This window comes from Melopsittacus undulatus, chromosome 1, assembly GCF_012275295.1.
Source record: "Melopsittacus undulatus isolate bMelUnd1 chromosome 1, bMelUnd1.mat.Z, whole genome shotgun sequence".
NCBI lineage: Eukaryota > Metazoa > Chordata > Aves > Psittaciformes > Psittaculidae > Melopsittacus > Melopsittacus undulatus.
In genome coordinates, this window is record NC_047527.1 from 112,889,371 (window position 1) to 112,913,875 (window position 24,505).

The following is a 24,505-nucleotide window of genomic DNA, read 5'->3' on the forward strand; positions in this document are numbered from 1 at the left end:
GACTTGATCTTGATGGACCTTTTAAAAAGGACTTTACACTGATACTGACTTTTCGGTGAATGAATTACTGTTTAGGTCCATATCTTAGTTGAAGCTTACTAGAAGAAATTTCAACTGGCAGTTCTCCCAGAAAATAATTTTTAAAATTCTGATTGCAACCTTTTCTTTGGATCTTTTGTTTATCCCCACCTTCCAAAGTGCCTAATTTGTATCTGTAACGCCACTGAAGGTTTATGAATTATGAGTTTATGACCAGTGCTTCCATCACCTCCCATCAGCTATATTCTAAACAAGTTGTTCCACTAAGTGGCTGTGGTACTGAAGCCTCACTTCACAAATCTCCAGGGGTGGTACTCTCTATGGAACAGAATGACTAGGCAAAACCAACAAAGATAAACCACTGGATTTGTAGTGATACCAAAATAATTTTCATTCTACTCAATTGAGTCCTGTTGTAGCAGCAGCGTTTCTAGATAATGCCCACGTGAAATTTGATTGGTTTGGTTGGTGGCTGAAACTAGTAGAGACATATAGAAGCTGAAGCACAGGCCTTGATGATGTATCTAACAGTCTCTCTGAGACAGAAGTTCCATGCTTACACAGAACCAGTGTTTTCATCTTCAGTAGTGATTCGTGTGGTTGCAGAGGCCAAGCACCACCTTGAGCCCAAAGATTTAGCTGCATAAACCTTATTCCTAAATTCTCTTCTTGCCATAAATCTCTGTGTGATTTCTTCAACTGTAAAGGTGAGAAAAGTTATTAAAAATTACAGATGCTTTATGTGTCATTCTCTTTATGTCAGTTTTCATTTCTTGATGTGAAAATATTTTGATCTGCTTTAAATTTATTATGTTACCCTTAATATAAATTAGTAGCTCAAAACTTGAAAGGCTGTGCCTTCAAAAAATGGGAAGCTTTTAAAGTTCGGAACACTGCATGAGAGGTGTTAAGAGAACAGGTGGATCTGCTAATAAATAGATTTTAAATTCATTGCAGAAGAGTGTTTAAAAATCTCTTCCATATATATGTTCTTCTTACCTGTCATATAGATATATGTGCTGAATTTTAGTAAAGACTTCCAAGACTTTATTCCTCTATAGAGATTCTTCCTTAAATCTAGTCCAAATCTACCCTCATTTTAGTTTAAAACCATTATGCCTTGACCTATTGCTACAGGCCTTGCTAAAAAGTCTGCCCATATTTTTCTTATAGACCTCCTTAAAGTATTGAAAGGCCCTTAAGTATTGAAAATATTAAGGTCTCTCTGGAGCCTTCTCTGCAGGCTGAACAAGCCCAACTCCCTCAGCTTGCCTTCACAGAAGAGGTGCTCCAGCCCTCTGATTATTTTTGTGGCCCTCATCTGGACTCATTTCAACAGGTCCATGTCTTTGTTGCACTGAGGACTCCAGAGCTGCGTGCAGTGCTCCAGATGAGGTCTCAGCCGAGCAGAGTAGAGGGGCAGAATCTCCTTCCTTGACCAGTAGAACCACCTCCCTCCCTTCTTTTGATGTAGTCCAGAATACAGTTGGCTTTCTGGACTGTTGGGTGCACATTGTTGGCTCATGTTGAGGTTTTCATCCAGCAGTACCTCCAAGTCCTTCTCTGCAGGGCTGCTCTCAATCCCTTCTTCACACTAGCCTGTTTGATATCAAGGGCTGCCCCAGCTGCGTGTAGGACCTTGCACTTGGCCTTGTTGAGGTTCATACAGGCCCAATTCTTAAGCTTGTTCAGGTCCCTCTGGATGGCATCCTGTCCCTCAAGTCTGTCTACTGCGCCACTCAGCTTGGTGTCATCTGCAAATTAGCTAAGGGTGCACTCAGTCCCACTGTCTGCGTCATTGATGAAGATACTAAAGAGTAGTGGTACCAGTATGGACCCCTGAGGGACAGTACTTGTCACTGTCTTCTGTGTGGATATTAAGCTGTTTACCACTACTCTCTGTATGCAATAAGTCAGTCAATTCCTTATCCACTGAACAGCCCATCTATCAAATCTGTATCCAGTTTAGAGAGAAGGATGTTGTGTGAGACAATGTCAAAGGCCTTACAGAAGTCCAGATCGATGGCAGCATGATAATGAAGCAGCTCGTATGTATACTCTCAAACAACAGAGGAAAGCAATTCTGGAATTGAGAAAGTGGAATTACTTAACAATAGAGATTGTTCTTTTTTATATACATATTTTTAAAATATAAGTTATGTTAGATACTAATTTTCTGCAAAGTAGATCTCTATAAACTTTGGCATATGTCAGTATATGGTTCATAGTGCAATAAAAATGTTTCAGGGGAGAAAAAAAGACTGAATTAGACCGGAAACTGAAGAACTTCCCTAAATATGAACTGTGTGCCCATGATCTTGGATTACTGTATGAGTTATATCTCCAAAATAACTGTTTATGCCAAAAATAGTTGAACTTATTCCCACACTGAAAAATGTTGCTAGAAATTTGAACATCTGCTTTAATAGAGTCCAGTTAATATAACCCCCCATCATTTTAATTGTATAACTTTGCTGTTTTAATGCTTTCTTCTGCTAAGAAAAGTCTTTTGGAGAATATTCAAGGAATTCAGGAAGTCTCCCACTGCTCACAGAATTTCTTGAAATGCACTATAATCTTAATCTCATAAAATAAACTTGCATGGACTTCAAATCAAAGAAGACTTCTAAATGATAAAATGCTTATTGCACAACTAGCAAATCACATTGATGCTCAAATCAGAATTAATTATATGTAGCTTTGGAGAGTCTAATATTCCCCTTTACAATTTTAATAAACTATTTTAATTTTGTCCTCCTGTGGTATGCCAGAACATGTTTTCAAAGTGTATTTGTACGCTGTGTTTGTGTGAATGATGCAGTATGATTTTCCGATCTTGCATTAGAGTACGTACATTGTTTGTTGCAATATAAGAAGGACTTGGTGGTGTTGGTCGACAAGAAACTGAACATGAGCCGGCAGTGTGCGCTTGCAGCCCAGAAAGCCAACCGTATCCTGGGCTGCATCAAAAGGAACATGACCAGCAGGTCGAAGGAGGTGATCCTGCCCCTCTGCTCTCGTGAGACCTCAGCTGGAGTACTGTGTGCAGTTCTGGTGTCCTCAACATAAAAAGGACATGGTACTGTTGGAACAAGTCCAGAGGAGGGCCACGAGGATGATCAGGGAACTGGAGCACCTCCCGTATGAAGACAGGCTGAGAAAGTTGGGGCTGTTCAGCCTGGAGAAGAGAAGGCTGTGTGGAGACCTCATAGCAGCCTTCCAGTATCTGAAGGGGGCCTATAGGGATGCTGGGGAGGGACTGTTCATTAGGGACTGTAGTGACAGGACAAGGGGTAACGGGTTGAAACTTAAAGAGAGGAAGTTTAGATTGAATATAAGGAGAAAGTTCTTTACTATAAGGGTGGTGAGGTACTGGAATGGGTTGCCCAGGGAGGTTGTGAATGCTCCATCCCTGATGGTGTTCAAGGCCAGGTTGGACAGAGCCTTGGTTGGCATGGTTTAGTGTGAGGTGTCTCTGCCCATGGCAGGGGGGTAGGAACTAGATGATCTTAAGGTCCTTTTTGCAACCCTAACTATTCTATGATTCTGTGATTTTTCAAATCAATTTTAAATTGCACAGAAGGACTCATGTAAACATACTTATATTATTCTTAAAAAAAAAAAGTACTAAAAAGTAAGAAATGCAAGACACAATATTATGCATGTGGTTTAAATGCTTCTTCTTTTACATTTAATAGTAATGTTTGTTACCCATCTTAAGTCTGTGTTTCATTCTCCTGTCCCACCCTGACTCTGTGGCCTAAACTCTTTCCAAGTCTCATTTCTGGTTTTCTTGTCCTTTTCCTGTTTGCCCTGTGTAAATCCTAATATCCTCTTCCATGCTGTCAGCCTAGCAGTTAAGAGAGGAGAGGCCATTTCCTCGTTCCAACGTGGATGTTTGGACCTAAAGCTGTAGTTTTCGGAAAAATCCAGCCCAGCCTGAAGCAGGAGCACATTCAATAGAACACAAGCATTGGAAGAATTAGCTGCTTAAAGTATCTATTGAACACATGCCAATGGCTTACAACTTTGCCAAATTTGGGCAGCTTTTCACAGACGAAAGAGACATTGCTGTGTTAAATATCAAGGTCTTTGTCTATGGCACACGTACTGGATTCTTTTATTTTCTTTTCTTGTTTTTTCTTTTTCTTTTTTTTCGGACATACCTGGGTATGGCTGACATTTTCTGTTGAAATTGATTTTAGAAGATTATCTGGGGCAAACAGCCAGACCAGGACATTCCACCCAAATTGTTGTAACATACAGAATTTGGCACTCCTGATTTGTAAGCTTTACTAGCAACCGTACTTTGCATAGGTATGTGGCAATCCCAGTTTTGAATAGAGAAGGAAGATACTCTGTTTTCAAGAATATCTGCAGTTTTAGTGTTTTACATGGAATTACAGGAAGTAAAAGCAGTATATAATTTAGCCCCCCTGGTTAAAAACCTTACTAAAGCTACTGAATCTTCATTTTTCTGAGCTCTTTTTTGTTCTGTTGACTGTCTTCCGTGACACTGAAGCTAAAGCACCCCATCTGTTCACCACATTAACCAGCTTTACTCAATTCTTAAGCTATCACCTTGCATTTGGCATGTAATAGGTTAGATTTTAAAACATTTTTTGAGGCAAGAAAAATGGCAAAAAGCAAGTCGCAGTGGCTTTCTTAATGTATTAACTGGAAGTTAATGTTTTATATTGTCATTTTATACTGTCTTTTTCTGGTTTTCCTTGAGTTTGAGGGTGGTTTGGGGTTTTTTTGTCCTGGGATCTATTTATAACTGACTGAAGCACTTTTGCAGGTGGTGTTTTTTTGCATGCTAATCCTGCAGTGAAACATTGTGTCCAACAAAGTATGCTGGATCAGCAAAAACAAGAAACTTGTGCTGGAAAGACAGTATCCACAGGTATTTAGTGTGTATGGAGATTTGGCAAAACGAATAATTAACTATCATTGATAGAAAAAAATCTGGTAGAAAGTTGTGCATTTTCTTCTTTCCCATAGAATAGATATTCTTCCTTTCAAATTCAGCAAAAGACAACAAACACGCATTTAATAAAATGTTTCATTATTCTTTTTCATATGTGTTCTGCATTTCCCTTCCAAACAAGATAATCCTTTTTTTTGTGTTTGTGTTATTTTCTGTCACTTCTCCAGTCATAACAAGTTAAATACCTATTTATGCAAGTGAAATGGTCCTAAAGGGATTATTAAAAAAATTAACATTATTACACAGTAGTTTCTGGTATATTAGTGGTTTATTTTAATGTTCAAAATAAACCAGATTAATGGGGAAAATTAAATTTCTTCTCAGGTTTTCTACAGTGTTCAAGTTCAGCAATGTTACGTGCTTTACATAGAGAACAAACTGAAGGAGGTACAAAGAGAAGGCAGGACAGATTGGAGTAGACCAGACATGAATAACTTAGGAAGGAGGGGGAACCATGAGTAAAGAGGAGCCCTGTGGAAGACTTTCTTTCCTCCAGAGGACTCTTCCCAGCATGACTATATCAAAGACTTTGATGCATCATTGTTTGCTGGGTTTTTTTTAATTTTGGTTTTTGGTGTTTTTTTTTTTTAATTTGTGTATCACTATCTAGTCCTATATAATTTTAAGGTTATCTAGAAGGGGTGAGATGAAAGCTTATGACATCCTGCAAGTTTCTCAGTGGTTTGATATTGCAGGTGCTAGCATGGTAACCCTTAATCTTTTAACAGAGACTTTTAAAGTATATGAATTGAGTTGCATTTAGTTTAACATTGTGCTTAATTATTTTAAAGTGTCTACCTGTTGCCCCAATTCTATGCCTATTTGAAAGACTTAGAACATGAAAGTTAAAAATGGGCTTCACGTCATTTAGATATTAAATCTAAGGTTTTGTTAATCTGATTATTCTTAATAAAAATTTTAAAGGAAGTGTAAAAATTTTTGCCTTCCAGTGAAGAACCTGTAGACTGATGTGTAAAAGGAATGTTGTCTAAAACCAAGGACCATCCTCAAAAATGCCATTGCAGAGCCAACCTTAACTGGAAATTCCCTTTCTTAGATGGAGGACTTCATTCCAAAAGCATTGAAGGCTTTTCCTCAGGTCACAATTGACAAGTCAAAGTGAGTCCTTTGAATCAGAGACAGAAATAGTTTGGCAGAAAGTGTGGAATAGAAGTGGAATGTCCCTAAAGGTGCTGTTAAGTTTCCAAGTGGCCTTATTGTAGCCAGAAAGCCATTCAATGTCAAGTCATTCAGTGCCAGGGTGGTGAACAGAAATTACTGGAACGGTCTCTCTGTGGAAAGGAAATTGTTGGAGGTTTTTGCCAAGTATAAATGGAAAAAATAGTCTAGGTCACTGATGATACTTGCACGTTCTGGGTAGGGTCAGCAGGACCTCCAGTCTGTGAATTGACTGACTACTTTTTCTTCATGCAAGATGCTAAATAATCTTCCACCAGTTGTTCCAGTTAGCTTTCCCAGTCCATAAGCAAATTTTTCACTGAGTGTGGAGGCTCATCAGACAGCTAGTCTGCATCTAGCCTGTCTCTATATTTAGACACTGGCTAAGCTGCTTAACTACAGCAGCTGTGTTGGATGAGAGGGAAATAGAGTTGAGTATCTGTTGCTTACCAGAGGCACTGCAATGAATATTTCTGTGCTAGATTCTAATATAAAGTTGGGGTGGGGCAAGAAAAAAAAAAAAGCTGCACTGAAGGCTGATTCCAAACATAGCTTGCCTGGAAGATGTATTTATGATAAAATTACGCTTGCTAGAATAAGAGCGTTTGTGTAAAAATCCCTCTCAAGCAATTCTATCAATGCTTAGTATTGTGTTAACTGCATAAGAAGAATATTGGTCTAAATGGACCTTGTTTCAAAGAGCATTTTGTGGTTGATATTTATGAAGGTCTTGGCTTCTAGAAGGGTACTTTCTTGTGGAATGCTGAGAAAATATGTGGAGATTCTTTCTTTAAAGAAAAGTGATTTTATTGCCTAATTTTGCAATAGGCAAGTCAGCATATTTGAGAAGCATATGCTTACTTTTAAAGGTAGTGTCAAGTGTAATTTCTACTAATACTGCCTTCTACCCTCAAATTAACCTTTCTTTTGTGGTGCTTTAGCTGCCATTTCTACATTTTTGTAAGGGTAGTGTGTCTGGAGCAAAACTTCTGTCTTTTCCTGTACTCAAATAATTTGTTGCCATTAGTAGAGAGCAGGTGCCTTGTAACTTGAAGTGTAAAGTAGCACAGGTAGCAGCCTGCTGAGTGCTGGTTTTCCTAAAAAGTTTATGCAAATTGAAAGCAGCAGCAAGAGGATATCCGGCAGGAAACAAAAAAATAATCTGAGTATTACTAGCAATTTATGTAGTTGAAAACATAAAGGTTTCTATGTATTTGGTGGCTGTAGATTGTCAAAAATTAAGTTCTTGAGTGAGAAATAGTACATGCTTTTTGCTTTTGGAGAATAAAAAGGACTGTAGGGAAACAGAACTTTAAACTTAGGATGTTTCTGCTTTTTCCAGGTTGCACAAACTCTGTAAGTCTGGACTTACCCCAGGGATCTCTCTGTTTGTGCAGGATTTCCATATATAGTTGTCCAGTCTACACAAAATTTCCCTATCTAGTAGCCCAGTTCACACAGAGTATCTAGAAATTCTGGACATCTCTACAGACATTGAGCAGAAAGAAAGTTGTGGTTGTGCCCAGTAGTTTCACTTAATTGGAGGATCAAGAAGGTGCATAATAGATTTCATGTTTGATGCTACAGATAGCAGTAAATGGATCAAAGGTTTATTCCCTACATAGTTATTACTCTATAACCTTGTGTACGTCAAAGGGGTTTTGAGAAGCATCAGACTGACTATGTATGAACTGAACAATTTATGTGATTGCTCAGTGAAACTGGCATGTCCCGAAGGCAGTGGATTTACTGTACATGTGCATACCATGAGTATATGCATATTTCAGTCCAGAAGTTGTGGTCATGAAATTTGATGGCTCTGTAACTTACAGTGTTCTTTGCAAAGTGTGTTACGTATAAGAAGAACATCCAGGATTAAGATAAACTTACTGGAGTTTCCAGTATTGGCAATAATTCACAGTTACCTCTATGGCATTTGTAATACCAGGCTTTAAAGTGGTAAGGAATGGAAAAATCCCTATGGTATTACCTTACTGCAGTATTTGAAGGTCCCAGCATTTACTATTACATGTTCTATTCAAATGTGATTCCTCTCTCTAGATGAATCTTTCTTACACTGTTGCCTTCCCAAATTGCCTTCCTGCTTAGGATCTTTGTAGTTGAATTTTCAGTGTTTGAGATTGCTGGGAATTTTTTTTTTTTTTTTCCTAGCCACAGGAAACCTATCCCATTTTTTAAGTACTGGAAGCACCAGTAGTTGAATGGGGCTATTACATGAAATGGTAGTGGTACAATGAACTATACATCAAATCCTATTGTAGGGAATGTCTGAAAAGGTCAGCATACATCTCTGCTGCTCAGTGCAGATTATATCTTCCACGTTTTACCTTTTTCCTTATATTTGTTCTATTTAATTATTCACACATTCTTCTTTACTAAAAATGTTTGCAACATTAACCAATACAAGCAGAAACAAGAAGGAACTGTGATAAAACCTTGATAAATTGTATCTTTCAAGAAAATATTTGAATAACATACTACAGTAGTTCTGCTGTGTATTAAAGGCACATAGGCAACGTGTGTGATTGAGTATTTAACAGTGGTGCATCTTCTCTCATTACATTATTTGTAAGTTTTATATCAGTAATTTTTTTAAAGACTTCTATCAGGTAAGCTTTGGTCTGTAGCTGATAGAATCCACAAATTCTAAATGCTACAGAAACTCTAAAAGATAGCATGACTTTGGTTGAGAGATACAATCAGAACAGGTGTTCAGAAAAGTTCTGCATCATAGGATTTCAGTCCTGTCCTTCCAGCTGAATATTGCCAACATGCTAGTCAGCTTTTCCAGGGCAGAAGAGGCTTATAAGTGTATTTGTTCTGAAATGCCATGTAGTTTCTAAACTAGAATGAAACATTCATTTAAGATGAGATTAAGAGCGTTTTTTTTTTGCGTATCTGTATTCAAGCACATTGCTTCAGGGAATATTCTTGTTTTGTCCATGAAACATTTGTAATCCTAAAATTAATTTAGTGGTCATTTAAATAACTAATTATTTTTAATAAATTTGTGTAGAATAGTATCTTTTGTAAGTAGTTTAATTTTTGATACTGTACTTTTTAAAAAATGAAATGCTGTATTATATTACATCTTTCTTATGTTGTTATTACAGATAAACACAAATCCTCTTCAGATATAATACGAAGTTTTCAGAAGACAAATCAGTTTAGGACCATAGCTCCAAAAATGGTACCAAAAATTTTAACATCTTCGGTGGTTTCTTGTCTTCAGTCGTCTTCGTCTGATCAAAAAACACCAATTTCAGTTGCAGGTTCTAAATCACTGGTGGTACCCACTCAAAACTATGCTCTTATGCAGGTGGCTGGTCATGAGGGAACTTTCTCCCTGTTAGCCTTGCCATATGTTGCCCCTGGCCTAACACAGCAAGTCCAGCAGTCAAATGTGGGCCCTTCTAAAAACCTAAAGCTGCCTATCCCTAGGTACCAATCTGTAAGAAATAAAATGCTGAGTGACAAAAGAATGGCACAGGTCTCTGGTTTGGGTGCACATGACAAGGTTCCTACCAAAGCATCGATCTCATCACAGGCTTCCCTCATGACTACTTTAAGTGAAGACTGTCCTGAAACTCGTTCTAGTTCAGATTCAACTGAGCAAGCAGTGCTAACAGACCATGACTCAGCTGAAATTACCGTTGCCACATTCGTGAATAAAAGCAATTGTGTGGAATCTGGATCTCTTTTAGAGAACAAACCTGAAACTGCTAATAGTAATGTTTCTGGACCATCTGTAGTTAAAGACTCTTTATCCAAGCTGGCAAGTACAATCAATCCCAAGAAAACAAGTCTACGCTCTGTGAAGACAGCATCTGCAACCAGAAGAGAGTCATTCATAACATCTGAGAAACTAAAGGAAAAACCCACAAATTCTGCAAATTCTGTTGCTGTCCTGTCACCAGCATTTTTTAGCAGTACAATACAGATGACTCCATCAGCACCAAAAGGAAAACTTCCTATTTTGCCTTACTCAAGGGTAAAAAATTCAGTGTTCTGTAAATCTAAGGAGAATACTAATGTTACAGATGCATCTGGTCCTTCACCAAGATCTGAATGTGAAAAGACACCAGCTTCGGCAAAAACCTTTTGTGCTCCTACTAAAGCACCTGATAAGCAGTTAGCTGTGTCATTTACACAAGTCCCCAAACAAACCATTCGAGAAAATACCTTCTCTCCATCCAATAAAGTGGATGTTGACAGTCTTAAAAAAAAGAACAGTGCAGCCTCTAAAAGAAGAGGCAGGAAAAGAAGAGCCCCAGATGATTTGTTGGCTTTTCAGACCAAGCGAAGGAAATGCATCATTAATAAGTTTAAAGAAGGAAGAGAGAGGGTGAAAGTTGATCTTCAGCCACCCGATGGCAAAAAAGCAGAGGCAGTGAAGAAATACCGTAGTATTAGACCAAAACCAGTGTTAGTTGTGCAGACTTTTGCACCTCTGACTTCTGCAGCAACAGTAGAGACACCATCTCCTGACCGCATAGACCAAGCTACTTTTTTAAATAGAGCACTTCCCAAAAAACATGTAAGTTACAAACCTAGTGATGCTACATCCGCGAAATCAAGTGATTTAAGTAGAAATGCATGTTCAGACGTACCTAAGCAGTTGCATAAATGTCATGTTTGTAACCACATCTTCCAGTTTAAACACCATCTTCAGGACCATATGAACACCCACACAAACAAACGGCCCTACAGCTGTCGAATTTGCCGCAAAGCGTATATTCATTCTGGAAGCCTGAGCACGCATATGAAACTTCATCACAATGAAGGCAAACCCCAAAAGCTTGTGTGCTGTGAATTCTGTGCTAAAGTTTTTGGCCACGCAAAAGTGTATTTTGGACACCTCAGAGAAGTCCACAGGGTTGTTATCAGCACAGAGCCCTCTACTAGCGAGCAACAGCTGCAAGATGCTTTGAAGAAAAGGGATACAAATATAAAAGACGCAGAAGAAGCAACAGAGAGGTGAGTGTTTTCACTAATTAAATGCTAATGAAAACAGGATTTCAAGTTGCAGTCAAAATTCATAAATATCACTGTTATGAAAACTGTTGCTTTTTTCCTCCATCAGTGAGATTGCTAAAGGTTTAAATATTGTGTTACAGATTCTATTCAATCCATTAGACCATCTGGTATATTTAGCTGATTTATTGAGTAGAAAGTATTACTGACTCTTGAATAACCAAAGTCATTTTGCATATATTCTAGTACTATGCAATAAACTGCCAGTTGAGCTATTTTGATCAGTTGATTTCTCACAGCTAATGCTTTTTCTATTTATCTATGCTCTCTTCTGTGTCTTACCAGTTTTGGGGTTTTCCCCAGAAGATGAGAGAATCAAGTGCAACAAGTGAAAAGCAATTAATATTTCAGTATTATCTTGTAGTTTGTTTATCATATTAAATACATTATCCCATTTCCTTCTCTGGAATGCTGTGAACTAATCTGTCCTGTGTGTTTATTACTGCTGCTTTATCAATCACTTAGCCAAGTAGAAAAGTTAACATTTACCATATTAAGATGGATAGAACATTTATCTCTGCCTTATCATTTTGAGGTGAAATTTCTTCACACAGTATAAATGTTGGCTTCTTTGTTTGTTCCACCGTGCATTTACTTTCATGGAGGTATGCCTTACTAAGCTCAGGGCTTCAACCTGCTACCTCACCATGACACTACAGTTCAGTTTTAGACATTCTGCTTAGCATAGCTCCACTTTCTGGGGCATCAGTTAGAAATTTTTCATTTATTGAACGTACAAAATAGCAGTGCTTTTGTTACAGCCTTACTAGCTGTTGTACAATGAATTGTTCAGTTTACTTATCTTGTTGGATAATCTCTCTAATATGTAGAAACACACAGTATAATGTGGTCCTTTTCATAGACATTGTGAGTTGGTTTCATTGGAGATCTTATTTGATTAGCTTAGCTTAAACCAGGGATTTACTAGCTCTGTGTGTATCTGCTTCCTCCGTACTGCATAGTTGTCCTAAATCAGTGAGAGGGGCTGTCCAGTTGTAAGTTAGGTATTTACAGTTTTAAAAACTGGCTTTTTAAACTAAAGTATCACAGACTTCTAGGAAGAAAAAAAATAAAGCAGCTTTGAAGTTTCATTATTTCCATCTTGGAGTAGAAGGTGGAGCATTTGGTTTTGCCTTAAGCTGGCCTTAGATCACTCAGTGTAAACACATTAGATCTCTTAGCAGTATGCTACAGGTAACACTCATTTTCATTTTTCTAGCTCAGAATTAGAAGTATTTGCATTGACCTCACTAAATCAGGAACTTTAAACAGTGTTTTTAACCTTTTATTAAAAACCTGGTGTTGTTAAAAGATTATTTATACCAAGGCTAATTTTTGAGGTAATTCTTAAACTCAGCAGTGTTGAATAACATTTGGTTTCAGTGTTTTCCTAATCACCCTTATTATTATATTATTTCTCCTTTTTTTCTTCTCAAAATAATTTAAATGCTATAGCACAGTGCCTGTTTTTAATTAAATGAATGTTTCATGAATGTCATCTCTTCTTGGAACTTACAAAGAAATTGCCATCCCTGTTCTGTGCATAGCTAATACTGAAATAGTTCATATTTCCTTTTTTTTAACAGGGGAAATAAATGCAATTTTGAGGACCTATTCCATAATCCAGGAGAAGTGAAATTACAGGTCAGATGTGGTCGATGCCAGTTTATTGCGCAGTCTTTTGGTGAAATGAAGTTTCACTTATTGTGCTCTCATGGACAAGAGATCCAGGGAAGAGTAAAGGAAGGGGGTTTGCAAGGAAGTAGAGGAGTGAAGGGGGAACTGATTAAGCATGCAACCCACTTCTGGAAACAGCACAATGAGAGAAGACATTTAGCAAAATGCAGTGCCCATGAGGAGGATGTTTATACTTTTCCAAAACTGAAAAGACAGATCTACTTGCACCATCAAAATAATGTTGATGTATCATCTAAAAGTGAACTGACTCAGTCAGGAAGTGGTGAAGCAGCCAAAGAGATGCAAAATACAGGGTTTGGTACACCTAGTAGAAGAACAGAAATTTGCTCTAAAGTGAGCTATAACTGCATTTTATGCAAACAGTTATTTGGAAGAAAAGAGGATCTTTGTAATCATTGGCAGAGTCATCATAACTGTGAAGACCCTTCCACTTTATGGGCAATTTTTAGTTTGTTATCAAAACAAGGAATTATTGAACTTTCTAACAGTGGCGGATACTGAAGCTCAATTCTACAATGCTATGAAAAACATCAACTGCCTTACCGAACTGTTGACTGTTTCTTGTTGTGTTGCTAAACTAATTCAAGAGATGTATCAATTCAGAGGTTTGTTTAGTGGGTTTGTTGGGATTTTTTAAGTTACACTAATCTTTATTTTGTTAAATCAAAAATGTATTTATCCAGGATCATTCCCGATGAGTACCTGCAAGCCTTTTATGAAGCACTGTACTTAAAATTCATGGTTAAGGAACTTAGCAGCAGCACATACTCAGTACTAATGGTTAACACCAAGGAAAAATATTTTCCAGTTAAATTATACTGTACACACAGAAATAAATAATTCTATATAAAGTAATCTCAGTCTTGAATGAAATGACAAATCAGATTGGAAGTGCAGTTTCTGTGCTTCCAGATTTTATATATGTGAATATTTCCATGCAGTTCTCTGGATCATTTGAATGTGCCTACATGCAGCCAGCATTCAAGAGCTTTATAATCTATAATTTAAAAGTTTCTATTCATGTTTTTTGATTTTATTATCGTCATCCGCGTTCATTGCTTTCAGATTTGTTATTGACAGGTCTTTTAGGTGTTGTATTCTGTCCTGGTAATAGCAAAGATCTCTTGGATTTCACTTTAAAGTGAAAAATCTACATGTATTTCTTTGCCTGTAGCTGTTTGGGTTGAAGATAAGTTAGTTGCCACCTCTGAAGAGGAAACCCTCAAAGCTTGACTGCTTTATGAAAAAAAATAAAAGTTTGTTTTAAAAATAATCAGCTGAATTGGTTACTCCTGGGAAGTTTCACATTCTGCAATAGACTGCATGTTTCACAGTGAGCTTTCAGCATATTCCTTATACCTTCTGTGACAGCAGCTCTACTGTTGCCAACACTGTTAGTACTTTGCCTTAGCACTCTTGGTATATAGGTTTTGTACCTGTGCAGTTGACCCAGTCTGAGCTTTAAAGGGAAATTGTTCTTTCACTTCTGAATCTATAGTACAGGTAATGAGTTGGTTTTCACTTGTGTTGCCAGATTTGCAACTAGAGGAACTGCATGCAGCAGCTTGATGATGGCTTGGCTTTGTGAGCGAAGATTTGGGAAGGGCTTTAACCACGCTTATTACAAGCACGATGACCAAGGGCAAGTGGGATATGCAAATCTGGTTGGAAAAAAAGTGTGCTTAGGCAGTCAGGGAGTGTCTGACCAGGACTGACATCACCCGAGCAATCTCAAGCTACCCATGAGCTGTTCTGCCCGCATGCAATGTTGGATCTGCAGCTTCCCATGCACCTTGTCACCTGCCGGTTCAACCCTCACCTGTCCGTACTGACAAGTGAGAGCCAAGCCCTTCCAGCCTGCCTCACGCCAGTGGCTCCTCAGCCAAGTGCACGCACCAGGGGTCTAGGACCTTAACCTTCCAGTATGAGGAGCCAGTAGCAGTTACCTTACCAGGATGCAAAGCTGTAGCAGCCCATAGTGCAGGAACAGTGCATTCTGTGTCCCCTTGCTACTGAGCAGGCATAGTAAATGACCATTTCAACACATCTCCGGGGAAGCAAGGCAGTTCAGGCTGTGAGGAGGTGGAGTTCTAGAGCTTTGATGAGACAGTTAGTGAAGCCTTGAGTCTAGTTTTAAACTGGTATTTAAACTGCTGTTATTTAAAGCCTTATGTACCTCTGAGTTATTTTGGGAGCAATGGTGGAAACAGCATAAGAAATCACTATGCCACTGTTCAACATAAGTCAGAGGACATCAGAGAGCAAAATGAAAAATACAGCAATACTGTCTCTACAGTTCTACTGTAGTCATTTATCCTTGTGGTCAAACTATAATTGAGGGATTGCAATGATAAAAGAGACATTCCTAAAATGTCCTGGTTCGCTTCACTGTTTTGCGCAAATCGTGGTGATGAGAACATGAGAAGAGATCTTAAAATGTTGGGATTTCTGAGCGGGGTTCCATAAGCTGTTGCAATAGTTTGTGTTTGTGTTTTGTTTCTAAACAGTAAAGGCAATTTTTATGAGTTAATAGTGTTGAATGTGATTTCTTGTATGGTGTTTTGCACTGGATATGAACTTTAAGGCTGGAGCCAAGAAAAATGAAAGCAAAAAGGAAAATGCTTATAGAACTGCACAGGTGCTTAGTAAGGTGGAAGAATCCCTGTGGAAATTCAGAACTTCCTTCCTACTATCTGTTGCTATAAATACATATTTGTGGTTGTTTCTTTGCTTTCATATACTACTTTTGTATGCTGAACTACTTTAAAATTACTACTTGTTCTTGTTCTTGACACACCTATCTTTTAATGCCTATACTATATTCATATTTCTTTCACTGGGGAGGTGGAGGAGAACACGTGTCGTATTTGGAAAGGAGTAGCTAATTTAAAGTCAGTGTTTCATATCAAACTGAGACTATATTTAACTTAGTAAAGTGTGTTTGCACTTAAAAGTGTTTTTTCCCTCCAAGTTAATCCTTTAACTTTCAAAATCAAACAGCTTGGTGTTTTCCCTGAAACAGGAATGTGAGAACAATCGCTTCCTCACATAGTTATAATACATCAAAGGGGAGTTCATTCCCTGCATAAAGCATGCATTTTAAGAGTTGGGCAAAAAAAATTAAAAATGTTTGTTGATGTTATAGTCATTATTTATAACCAACACCACATCACCTCTCTTGCAGAATCCCCCATCCCTTGGTGTAGTTTAAAATGAGCTGCAGTGACTACAGCTCCAAGAGAGAGTCCCTCCTGTACAGGAGCAACACCAATGATGGCAGAGTTGTTCTTCAAAATTACTTTGTAGAAGTATTTGTTAAAGGTGGTGGTGCATCAGGGCCAGTGGTGTAGGTGAGTTGTTTGGTGGTGGTTCTCAGGCAAGAAGAGGCACTCCTGTCCATTTTGTGTAAAAGGAGGGGGAGGTGAGGTGATGAGGGGAGGAAGGAGGTTTGGCACAAGGTCATTTTTTTCTTTCATGGAAATTTTCACGTACAGTCTTTTCATCATATTTTTGTACTTCTCTCCCTTTTTGTAGTCCAGGCCAAATGGATAAAGGGATCTCAGCTTTCAGCAGTTTAAAGCCTGAAATCATGTTTTAAAGCATGGTTCTGAGCCACTTCTCAGTGTCCTCATTAATGTTTAAAATTAGAAGTCTTTTTTCTGAGCCTGAAAGCATTCTTATGTTTCAGGCTATTATGATTATGGTGGATTATGAAAGGTTGGGATTTTTGAAAATAGCTTTGCATTAAATGTAAATGTGTGCTTTGTTTAAAATGTATTTGTTTTGCATTTGTGTTCAGTTTGATAACATTTGGAGGTACGAAGTGAACCTTATTTACAGCAACATTAAATACTGCGTGTTTGCTGTTCAGCAGAAGGGTTGTTATAAATACAGCTTTCTGTTTACCTTGAAGCTGGACAAGTTAACATCTGGTTTTGCACATAAATTATATTTTTAGGTTGTTGAAATGAATGTTACTGTTCTTCTAGCTGTAGTTTTGTACACCTCTGATTTTTCATTAAATCTGTGTTCCAGCTTCACTGTTCAACTTTAAAGCTGTTCCTCACATGGAAAGTTGTTCCTTCATCATCACACCATAAATAATCAAAGCTGGAGGAGTTCCACTGCTTCTCTGGCTTGCAGAGTGTTGCCCTTCTCCAGCTGCAGAGCTACAGTTTCCTATGGCTAACTTGACATAGTTGCTGGCAGTAAATGTTTTACTTCATTTATTTATTAGAATTTAGATCTCTGGTGTTTAGCTCCATCATTTTCTGTCATACCTCATTAGATACTTCTTTTATCTACTATTCGCTGAGCTCTTTAGAGATGGTGTCATAAGAAGGATGAACAGGTATTTAAGAGAGCAGATTTCAACCCTAACTTTGTGCAGATGAAGCTGACGTTTGAGAATCAGCAGCTTATCTAGGCTCAGCCATGTAGTTTATTATATTTCTACAACACATCCACCTACATGCGCATCTGTTTTGGAAAGAAATATATACTTCAAATTCAGCTGTCAGTTATTATCAAACCTGTACAATGTGACTTCGTGATTATTATGCATAAAGATTAAAATGCTATTAGCTGTAGTAGGTTTACTTGTCAAATTCCTTATAGCTCTGAAAAATTAAAGTCTCTGCGTGCTAAGTATGACACAGAAGAAATCTGGTCTCATGAAGAAAATTCTAATAGCTTAACTGTTGTCCTCATTTCAGTGTGTTCTTTCATATGAAGCTGATCTGTCACATTGTAGGATTTTCTTCATGTTTTATTAAATTGCCATAATTTTTCTTGGTTAGGAATACTGAAGAAGACCTGAGCCTGCAAGCAATTTGAGAAAAGAATGTGTTTACTGCCTTTCTCTGTACAGACAGACATGTCCCTGGAATCAAAATAGTCTTGGTGGCCATACATATACATGCACAATGTGAGGCAACATGCAAGATCTGGACTTCAGTGTATGACTTTATGAGGCTGACAGTTCTGCAGTTCCAAAGTAGAAACTGCAAATTTAAATGTAAAAGTAACTTGCTTTTCAGACTTCAGTGAATCTCTTAATACCTTACTGGCAGACCTTCAAGAAATCCTAAGATGACAATAGCTTACTTCTCTACTTGCGTTTTCTGTGATTGTTTTTTTTTGCTGTAGTAGTACCAGTAGCATTCTAAAATATGATAGGTCTGGTGCTCTCAAGTACAAAGGAAGCTTTCTCCTTTTTTCTTTTTGCATTTTATTGACTTTTCTATGTAAGCATTAGCAGTGATGGGGTGAATTATGATTTCTGCTGCTGACAAATTTCCAATTTTAATCTAGTATAGTAGATGAAATCAGTGAAAAGGAAATTCTACTGGAAATTCGAGATACATAAGCAATTGTATGAAGAATACATGTCCCGTATGTGGATTTCTGTGCACAATTACACTGCTGTAGGTGAAATTTATAAATCATAGGTCTTCTACTAGTAGGTACAAACAGTTTGTTCTTATTCACAGTTACTTAGAGTGACCAAGGGAAGTAAGAGTTAAAAACTGATCATGCCTTCTTTTTTACTTGAATTTTGTTAAATATTTCTACTGTTGTGCCAGTCTAGATCATGGTCCAAGGTATGTAGATACTCAAACACTTTCTAGAGGACTTGTAACATAATTCAGGGAAGGAAAGGGAAAGAAATATGTGATGGAAGTAATGATGATGAAGGTTGGCACAACGCATCAAGTATAAGGTCAGTATGACTAGCTTTTGATGTGTATGTGGAACTATCCTGTAGCCTTAATCTGAACTTTTCCTACTCCCTGTGGTTACAGGATTCCAGTCTGCTCCTACCTGAGGCATGTCAGTCTGAAGCTCCCTCAGCTTCCGTGTGCATGAGCTTTTCCAGATGGCATAGCTGACTCTGTCAATGTCCTCCTCTTTGGTGTCTCAGTTACACACTTGTACTTAGGTGAGCCACATGGTGTCTGCTGAAAGAACCTTCTGTCAGACTTGAAAAGTATGTGGTTTTCAGTTTTCTGAGGAAAGCATCTTTTAGCTTTGGCCCATAAAAGTGAAATCAAATGCTGTGTCTGTACTTAGAAAAGTAAGAAAATGGCCACCCTACCTTTCCAGCACCCTCTATGAGCTATTGTGGCTGAATGCAATTCATAAATGTGATTCAACAGTCAGCATCATGTCCAGCATCTTCACTAAAAGCTAAAAGCCTGGATCAAGTAATTGTGAATGCTGTTTTGCAGAATGTTTCACTAAATCATTGGGAACCCCTAGTGTCAGCTGGGCCAGCCTCCTGTCTGAAGCAGAACTTAAGGACTGAACACCCAGCCTGGAGCAGAGCACTGTCTGGCTTTGTGGAAACCACTTCTGTTGCTGTTCCCACTGGTCCATCGCCAGTGGCGGAGTCACAAGTGTAAACAAGGTTTCAGTGTGATAGCTGATATTCAAGCACCATCATAAGCAATTTTATGATACTTGTAAAGAAAGCACAAAACCTGTGACATAGAAGTCCTCCTAAACCCAAATCAAGTTACAGCTTCAAGCAGTGATTCTTCAGTAGTGAGAACTTCTTTTGGCATAAAGCCTGGTTGTTTCTCTTGTTGTAGACCATGACTAAGCCTCTTGTCTTATAGGAAGCAACTTACACTCCTTTGACTACTCTGCTTTTTCCAGGACTTCAGGCTCTGTGCCTTTCACATGCAGTGAATATATTATTTTGTACAGTTGATTTAGGACAAAAATAAAGCATTTTATTTCCTGCATGCTAACTAATTTTGCACAGCTTCAAGTTTAATGTGACTTCTGAACATACACCCGATCAATAAACCCTCCTATTGCTGGAAGCAATAAATGACACGGTGAGGGAGGAAAGCAATAAATACCCCTGTGGCCGTAGCTTTGAAGCAATGCAGTCGCTTTCCACTGGAAGTTTAATTTCTTCATGTTTTTAGTTAAAAGCTTTTATTAATTTTAACTGGAGTAAATACACTGCTGTACTTTGCTGTTCAAATAAATCCTTTCTCAGCTCTGGGTCCTTGGAGTTTAAACCCTGTCCAGCCATTTTCTACTATCTGCCAGTTCCCTGCTAAGTGCAAACCTGACACTCTTGCCAATAAATCCACCTTTGTGCCATTTAAAGTCATCTGCCATCTCTTCTCTGGAGCTAATCAAAGTTTACAAGATGACATTTTTTAAAGGGAACTGGCTCTACAATTCAGGCCATTTAAGTTGTGCAAGTTAATTAAAGGAAATTGCAGTGAGCTATAAAATAGAGAAGTGGTACAGACTGTTTGAAAGCTCACTTACTTTTATTCTCTTTTATGAACAATTGGAGAGGTGCTTTTCCAGGGAAGAATTTGGAGTGTTGTGCTGGTTTGTGTGCTGCTCTCCTAATCCACTTTTCAGGCTCTCCCGAGTACAGCACAGCAGAGCCCAGCCATGCTTCCTAAGTTGATTGCAGCCTGTTAAAGCACTGGTTTATTTTTACCTTGTGAGACAGCTGGGCTGATAAATGGATGGGATCCTGGCACTCCAGGAGACAACCATGATGTCTGCACAGGTTAATGGCCTCGTATCTTTCAAGAGCAGCTTTTCTAGTGTCTTTATACATGCATGCATGCACGATCACACACACAATTGTAAAAGGATTAAGTCTCTGTAACATTCTTAACTTGTGTGTTAGTGTCACGCTGTACAGTGTATTCCAGTTATTTTTCTTCTGTTAAAATGCAGTAACAGTTTCATTATTATATTGCTAGTGTATACGTGGCTGATAGGAACTGTGAAATGCACAGTGGCCAGCCTGAGCGCTTCCAGGAAATTGGATTAATTGTTGAATTGTTGGAATTTATTTCAAAAAACGTGCTACTCCTCCTGGTTAACAGCACATGTAGGGTTTAAACGATATTTCTGAGAATGATTTATTGGTCCGGCAGAAAACTCTGGTGCTAAACCTTTCCACTGGGATTTGCTTACATTAGGAAGCAATGCAGGTGGCAGTCTATTTCAGCACGGAATGGATTTTTTCTCCTCGCTTTCTGATAAATGAAGTGCTTATGTAAGGTGAGAGATTGAAAAAAATGAGGAGCCCGAAGCCCTACGAGGATACATCTGAAAGCTTCACACGCGGGCAGAGGAACGTGGGGTAAATCTGATGCTGTTCCTGTACCTGTGTGCCTCAAGCGTGGTGGGAGCACCACGGCCAGCCGTCCTGGGAACACAGCTCCACAAAAGCTCCTCATTGCTGCCAAGAGTTCACATTTAGCATCCTGTGCGGCCCAAGAGGGTATTTTGACACCAAACTCATTTCATCTGTCACTTAATAATAAATCGTTGCTGTATCTCCATGGTAGGCATCCTTAATTCTTCGAGCTTTTGTCTCATGTTTTCATTTTGTGCATAAGAGACTGGATCTGGCTTTGAAATAATGCTCAACAAATTGTCCATGCTGAAGCTTCATTGTATGCGAGACCACTCCCTTTGGCTACCGCTGGTGCATATCCTCTTTCTTCCAAGTGATTCATTCAGTGTTGCTTAATGACAAAAATTTGATAAGTTTGACTGTTGAGGATTATATGTGAATTTCCTCACACATTCCTAAATGTCGCATTCCTGAATTATTGTAACGCTTGATTAAATTAGCTCTTTCAGAAGGCATCCAGGTTCACTAACAGTGTTTTCTGCAATGCGCATCTCCAGAGAAAACCGAGATCTGACTTTTATAGCCAGAACCAATTAAGCTCATCCTCCCCCCCCACCCCTTCTCTCTGCAGCATTCAGATGAATCACATTTTTCAGGCACAGTTCAAGCAGACTGTCAGGTCTCCGGGGTTCTCTGCCTCCTGGGCTCCACATTCCCACTGTCAGCTGTGAAAAATAATTCCCCTTTTGCCATTGTGTCCAAGGAAAGTAAGATGATAAATCCACGAGTTAGATTTAAGAGGGGGGAAGTACATTAATGTTTACTCAGCATTGAATGAGGTTTTGTTCTAGGAGATACGGCTGCTGTGAGGCATGGGAAAGCGTTCTTTGTTTTAAAGCTTTCTAGATTGGTTAGGATTCATTCTCAAAAGAAAATTCAGGGGTTTGTTAGCCAAGGTCTCTTCAGAGTACCTACAATGTGGCGGTGGTTTTGAAATACACGAAGCTGAATAAGATGAAAAGGGAAGAAGAGAGTGAACTGTAAACACAGCGTAATGAAGCCTGAAACAAAACCAACAATATGTCCACAACATGTGCAGGCTATCTGCATGTAACTAGCTTCTTTCGGACAAAATTAATGATAGAATAACTCTGTGTGCAACTGCTCTGGTGAAACTGCAATATAATGAAGAAGAGCTTTTGAACCAGAAGATAACATTAGCTCATTCAGCTTTGGAGGACTGAGAAGTTCTCCCTGAGGTTGGGAAGAGGAGCAGGTACAAAGTTAGACACTTGGAATCCTTGCTCAATTCTCTGTGCAGCATGTCTTTGCTGTAATGCCGTAATAGTGGCTTTGCTATCCAGAATAGATGCTGGAACTTTAATCATTGCTAAGTCTGCAAAGCAGTCAAATCTTCAGTTTACAGTGACAGAAGGCTCCAGTTTAAAAAAAGAATAATAATAAAAAGAGCCATTATAATGAAGCCTTAACTCTCTTGCCATTCACCTTTTCACCTTTCAAGTTTCCTGCCCCTCATTACATCACTGTTAGATTTAATGTACGTCAGTATCAATTCAGCACAGCCATTCAGAATTCTTGCTCTGTACAGACAAACCCCATCACTATAAAACCATTAAATGTATCCAAATCCTTCCAAAGGCTTTCAGACGTCACAGCAAATAGTGCTTTGCTTGCTGTCAAATTGATTAGTTTATTTCTAAATGCCAAGCTTCTGAGAAATAAAGCAGCATGGTAAATGTGGCCACCTTCCTTCTTTAACTTGGTTTTAATAGCTTGCTGTACTAATGGCTAGAATTGTAATCAGGTGGGAGAACTTTGAGCTGCTCCATATTTCAACTGATGGAATATCAATATTATATATTGGAAACATTCTTACAGACTGCAAAAGGCTAATGTGTCTCAGAAGCTAGATTTGGTCAGGAGGGGACGAGGTTGCCGTGCATCTGGGCTCACCTGCTCCCAGGTAAGCCAAGTGCAGAGCCAGGTGTGTCGAGTCCTGTGCTTTGTGTCTGCTGTGCCAGGCTCTGTGTGTCCCTGATAACAGAGTGCTGTAGCTGCTCAGGACTCAGTTTACTCTGCTGTCCACGTGGTGCTGGGTTGCAGGACCGGCAGAAGCTGCGGTTGCTGCATCCAGCCAGGGGTCTCTCCAGGAGGAGCTGCCTATGGAGGGACACACTGCTGCATGTGTCTAGCAGGTGACTAGAGCAGATCCTGCAGAGACTTTGTTTTTGGATGCTTTGGGTATTTCTGTGGCAGTTCGTAGTACTCGTTGCAAACCTTTGCAGGACTAATGTCTGTGATGTGACATCTGTGACAACCAGCCTCTTCTGGCATGTGGTAGTTGCTCATTAGCCAGCAGCCATGGCACTGGGCAAGTGTTCGTGAGCATGTGATAAAAAGGCAGAATTAATTTGAATTACAAAGCAGCATATCTTATCTCTTCTAATTAATTAATGAAAAAATTGAGTGTGTAACAAGAAAAATCCCGTTCCTTGTGCTGATTACAGTGATCTGAACAAGACAAGAAATCTCAGCACAAGGACCTTACTTGGACCTCAGTGAATGTACTCAACTGGTTGGTTATTATCCTGTGAGCGTTAGTATGGATGAGAAGTGAAGAAGACTAAACTGAGACAGAAAACCAAGGAGTAGTTTTACTTAGCTAGTTACAAAGAGGTTAATTGCTCTATTAGTTACAATACAAGTTGAATCAAACTGGCCTAAAGTCACTCACCTAATAGCAGTTTGCAGAAAGTACCAGTCCAGAGCAATCAAAGATGGAGAGGAGTTGAAGAAATGCAAAAGTACTTTCAGAGCTGGAGTTTTGGTAGGAATGAAGGCAAATAAAGGTAGCTGAAAAGGTTTGTGGGGTTTTTTTATATAGCTGCAAAAGTCACTGCAAGGGATAAAAAGGAAAGAGTATTTGCCTTCATTGTCATTTTCTTTAACTGTAAAAATCTGCAGGCAGTCTCTGCAAAGAATGGCAATACCTAATGCTAAGGCGAAATTACTGACTGAAGAAAGACTGGCCATGGGTGGCCACAGAGTGATTCTCATAGACTTACAAAGTACATGGTTTGCTTTAGATTTTTATCCCTCAACCAGAGTTTTTCTGCCTGTAGCCTTCGGTTTTGGTCGATATTTTATTGAAGATGTAAAATAGCAGCTATGAAAATGTAACAGCATTTTGGTTTCCAGGTGTGCTGCGGCAAACAGCATTTTCTGTTGCCCTAGCTGTGTGTGTGCGTTGGGCCTTTCCTGCAAAATCCCTTTTAGTCGTTCAATGTGTAAGAAACTTTCCAAAAATATTAGAAATAAATAAACAAAAACCTGGGTAGTGTCTTACTAGATGGTAAAACTGAGCATGAGAGTTGACTGAAGTTCTCCCCCATAAA

The 24,505-nt window shown here is 38.8% G+C and overlaps 1 protein-coding gene across 4 annotated transcripts in view; it reads left to right on the forward strand.

Annotated features, from left to right (window-relative positions):
* Nucleotides 1-14,234, forward strand: part of ZNF438 (zinc finger protein 438) — a 51,485-nt gene extending 37,251 nt beyond the window's left edge. For 3 of the 4 annotated variants that reach the window (XM_031052557.2, XM_031052556.2, XM_031052558.2), the window contains exons 6-7: nucleotides 9,343-11,206; nucleotides 12,850-14,234. In XM_031052557.2, coding sequence (XP_030908417.2) covers nucleotides 9,343-11,206; nucleotides 12,850-13,462 — 2,477 coding nt within the window. In that variant the 3' untranslated portion in view covers nucleotides 13,463-14,234. Of the gene's footprint in view, nucleotides 1-4,912; nucleotides 4,946-5,979; nucleotides 6,149-9,342; nucleotides 11,207-12,849 lie in introns of those variants that run through there. The other variant, XM_031052559.2, reaches the window with a different exon arrangement.
* The last annotated feature ends 10,271 nt before the right edge of the window (nucleotides 14,235-24,505 follow it).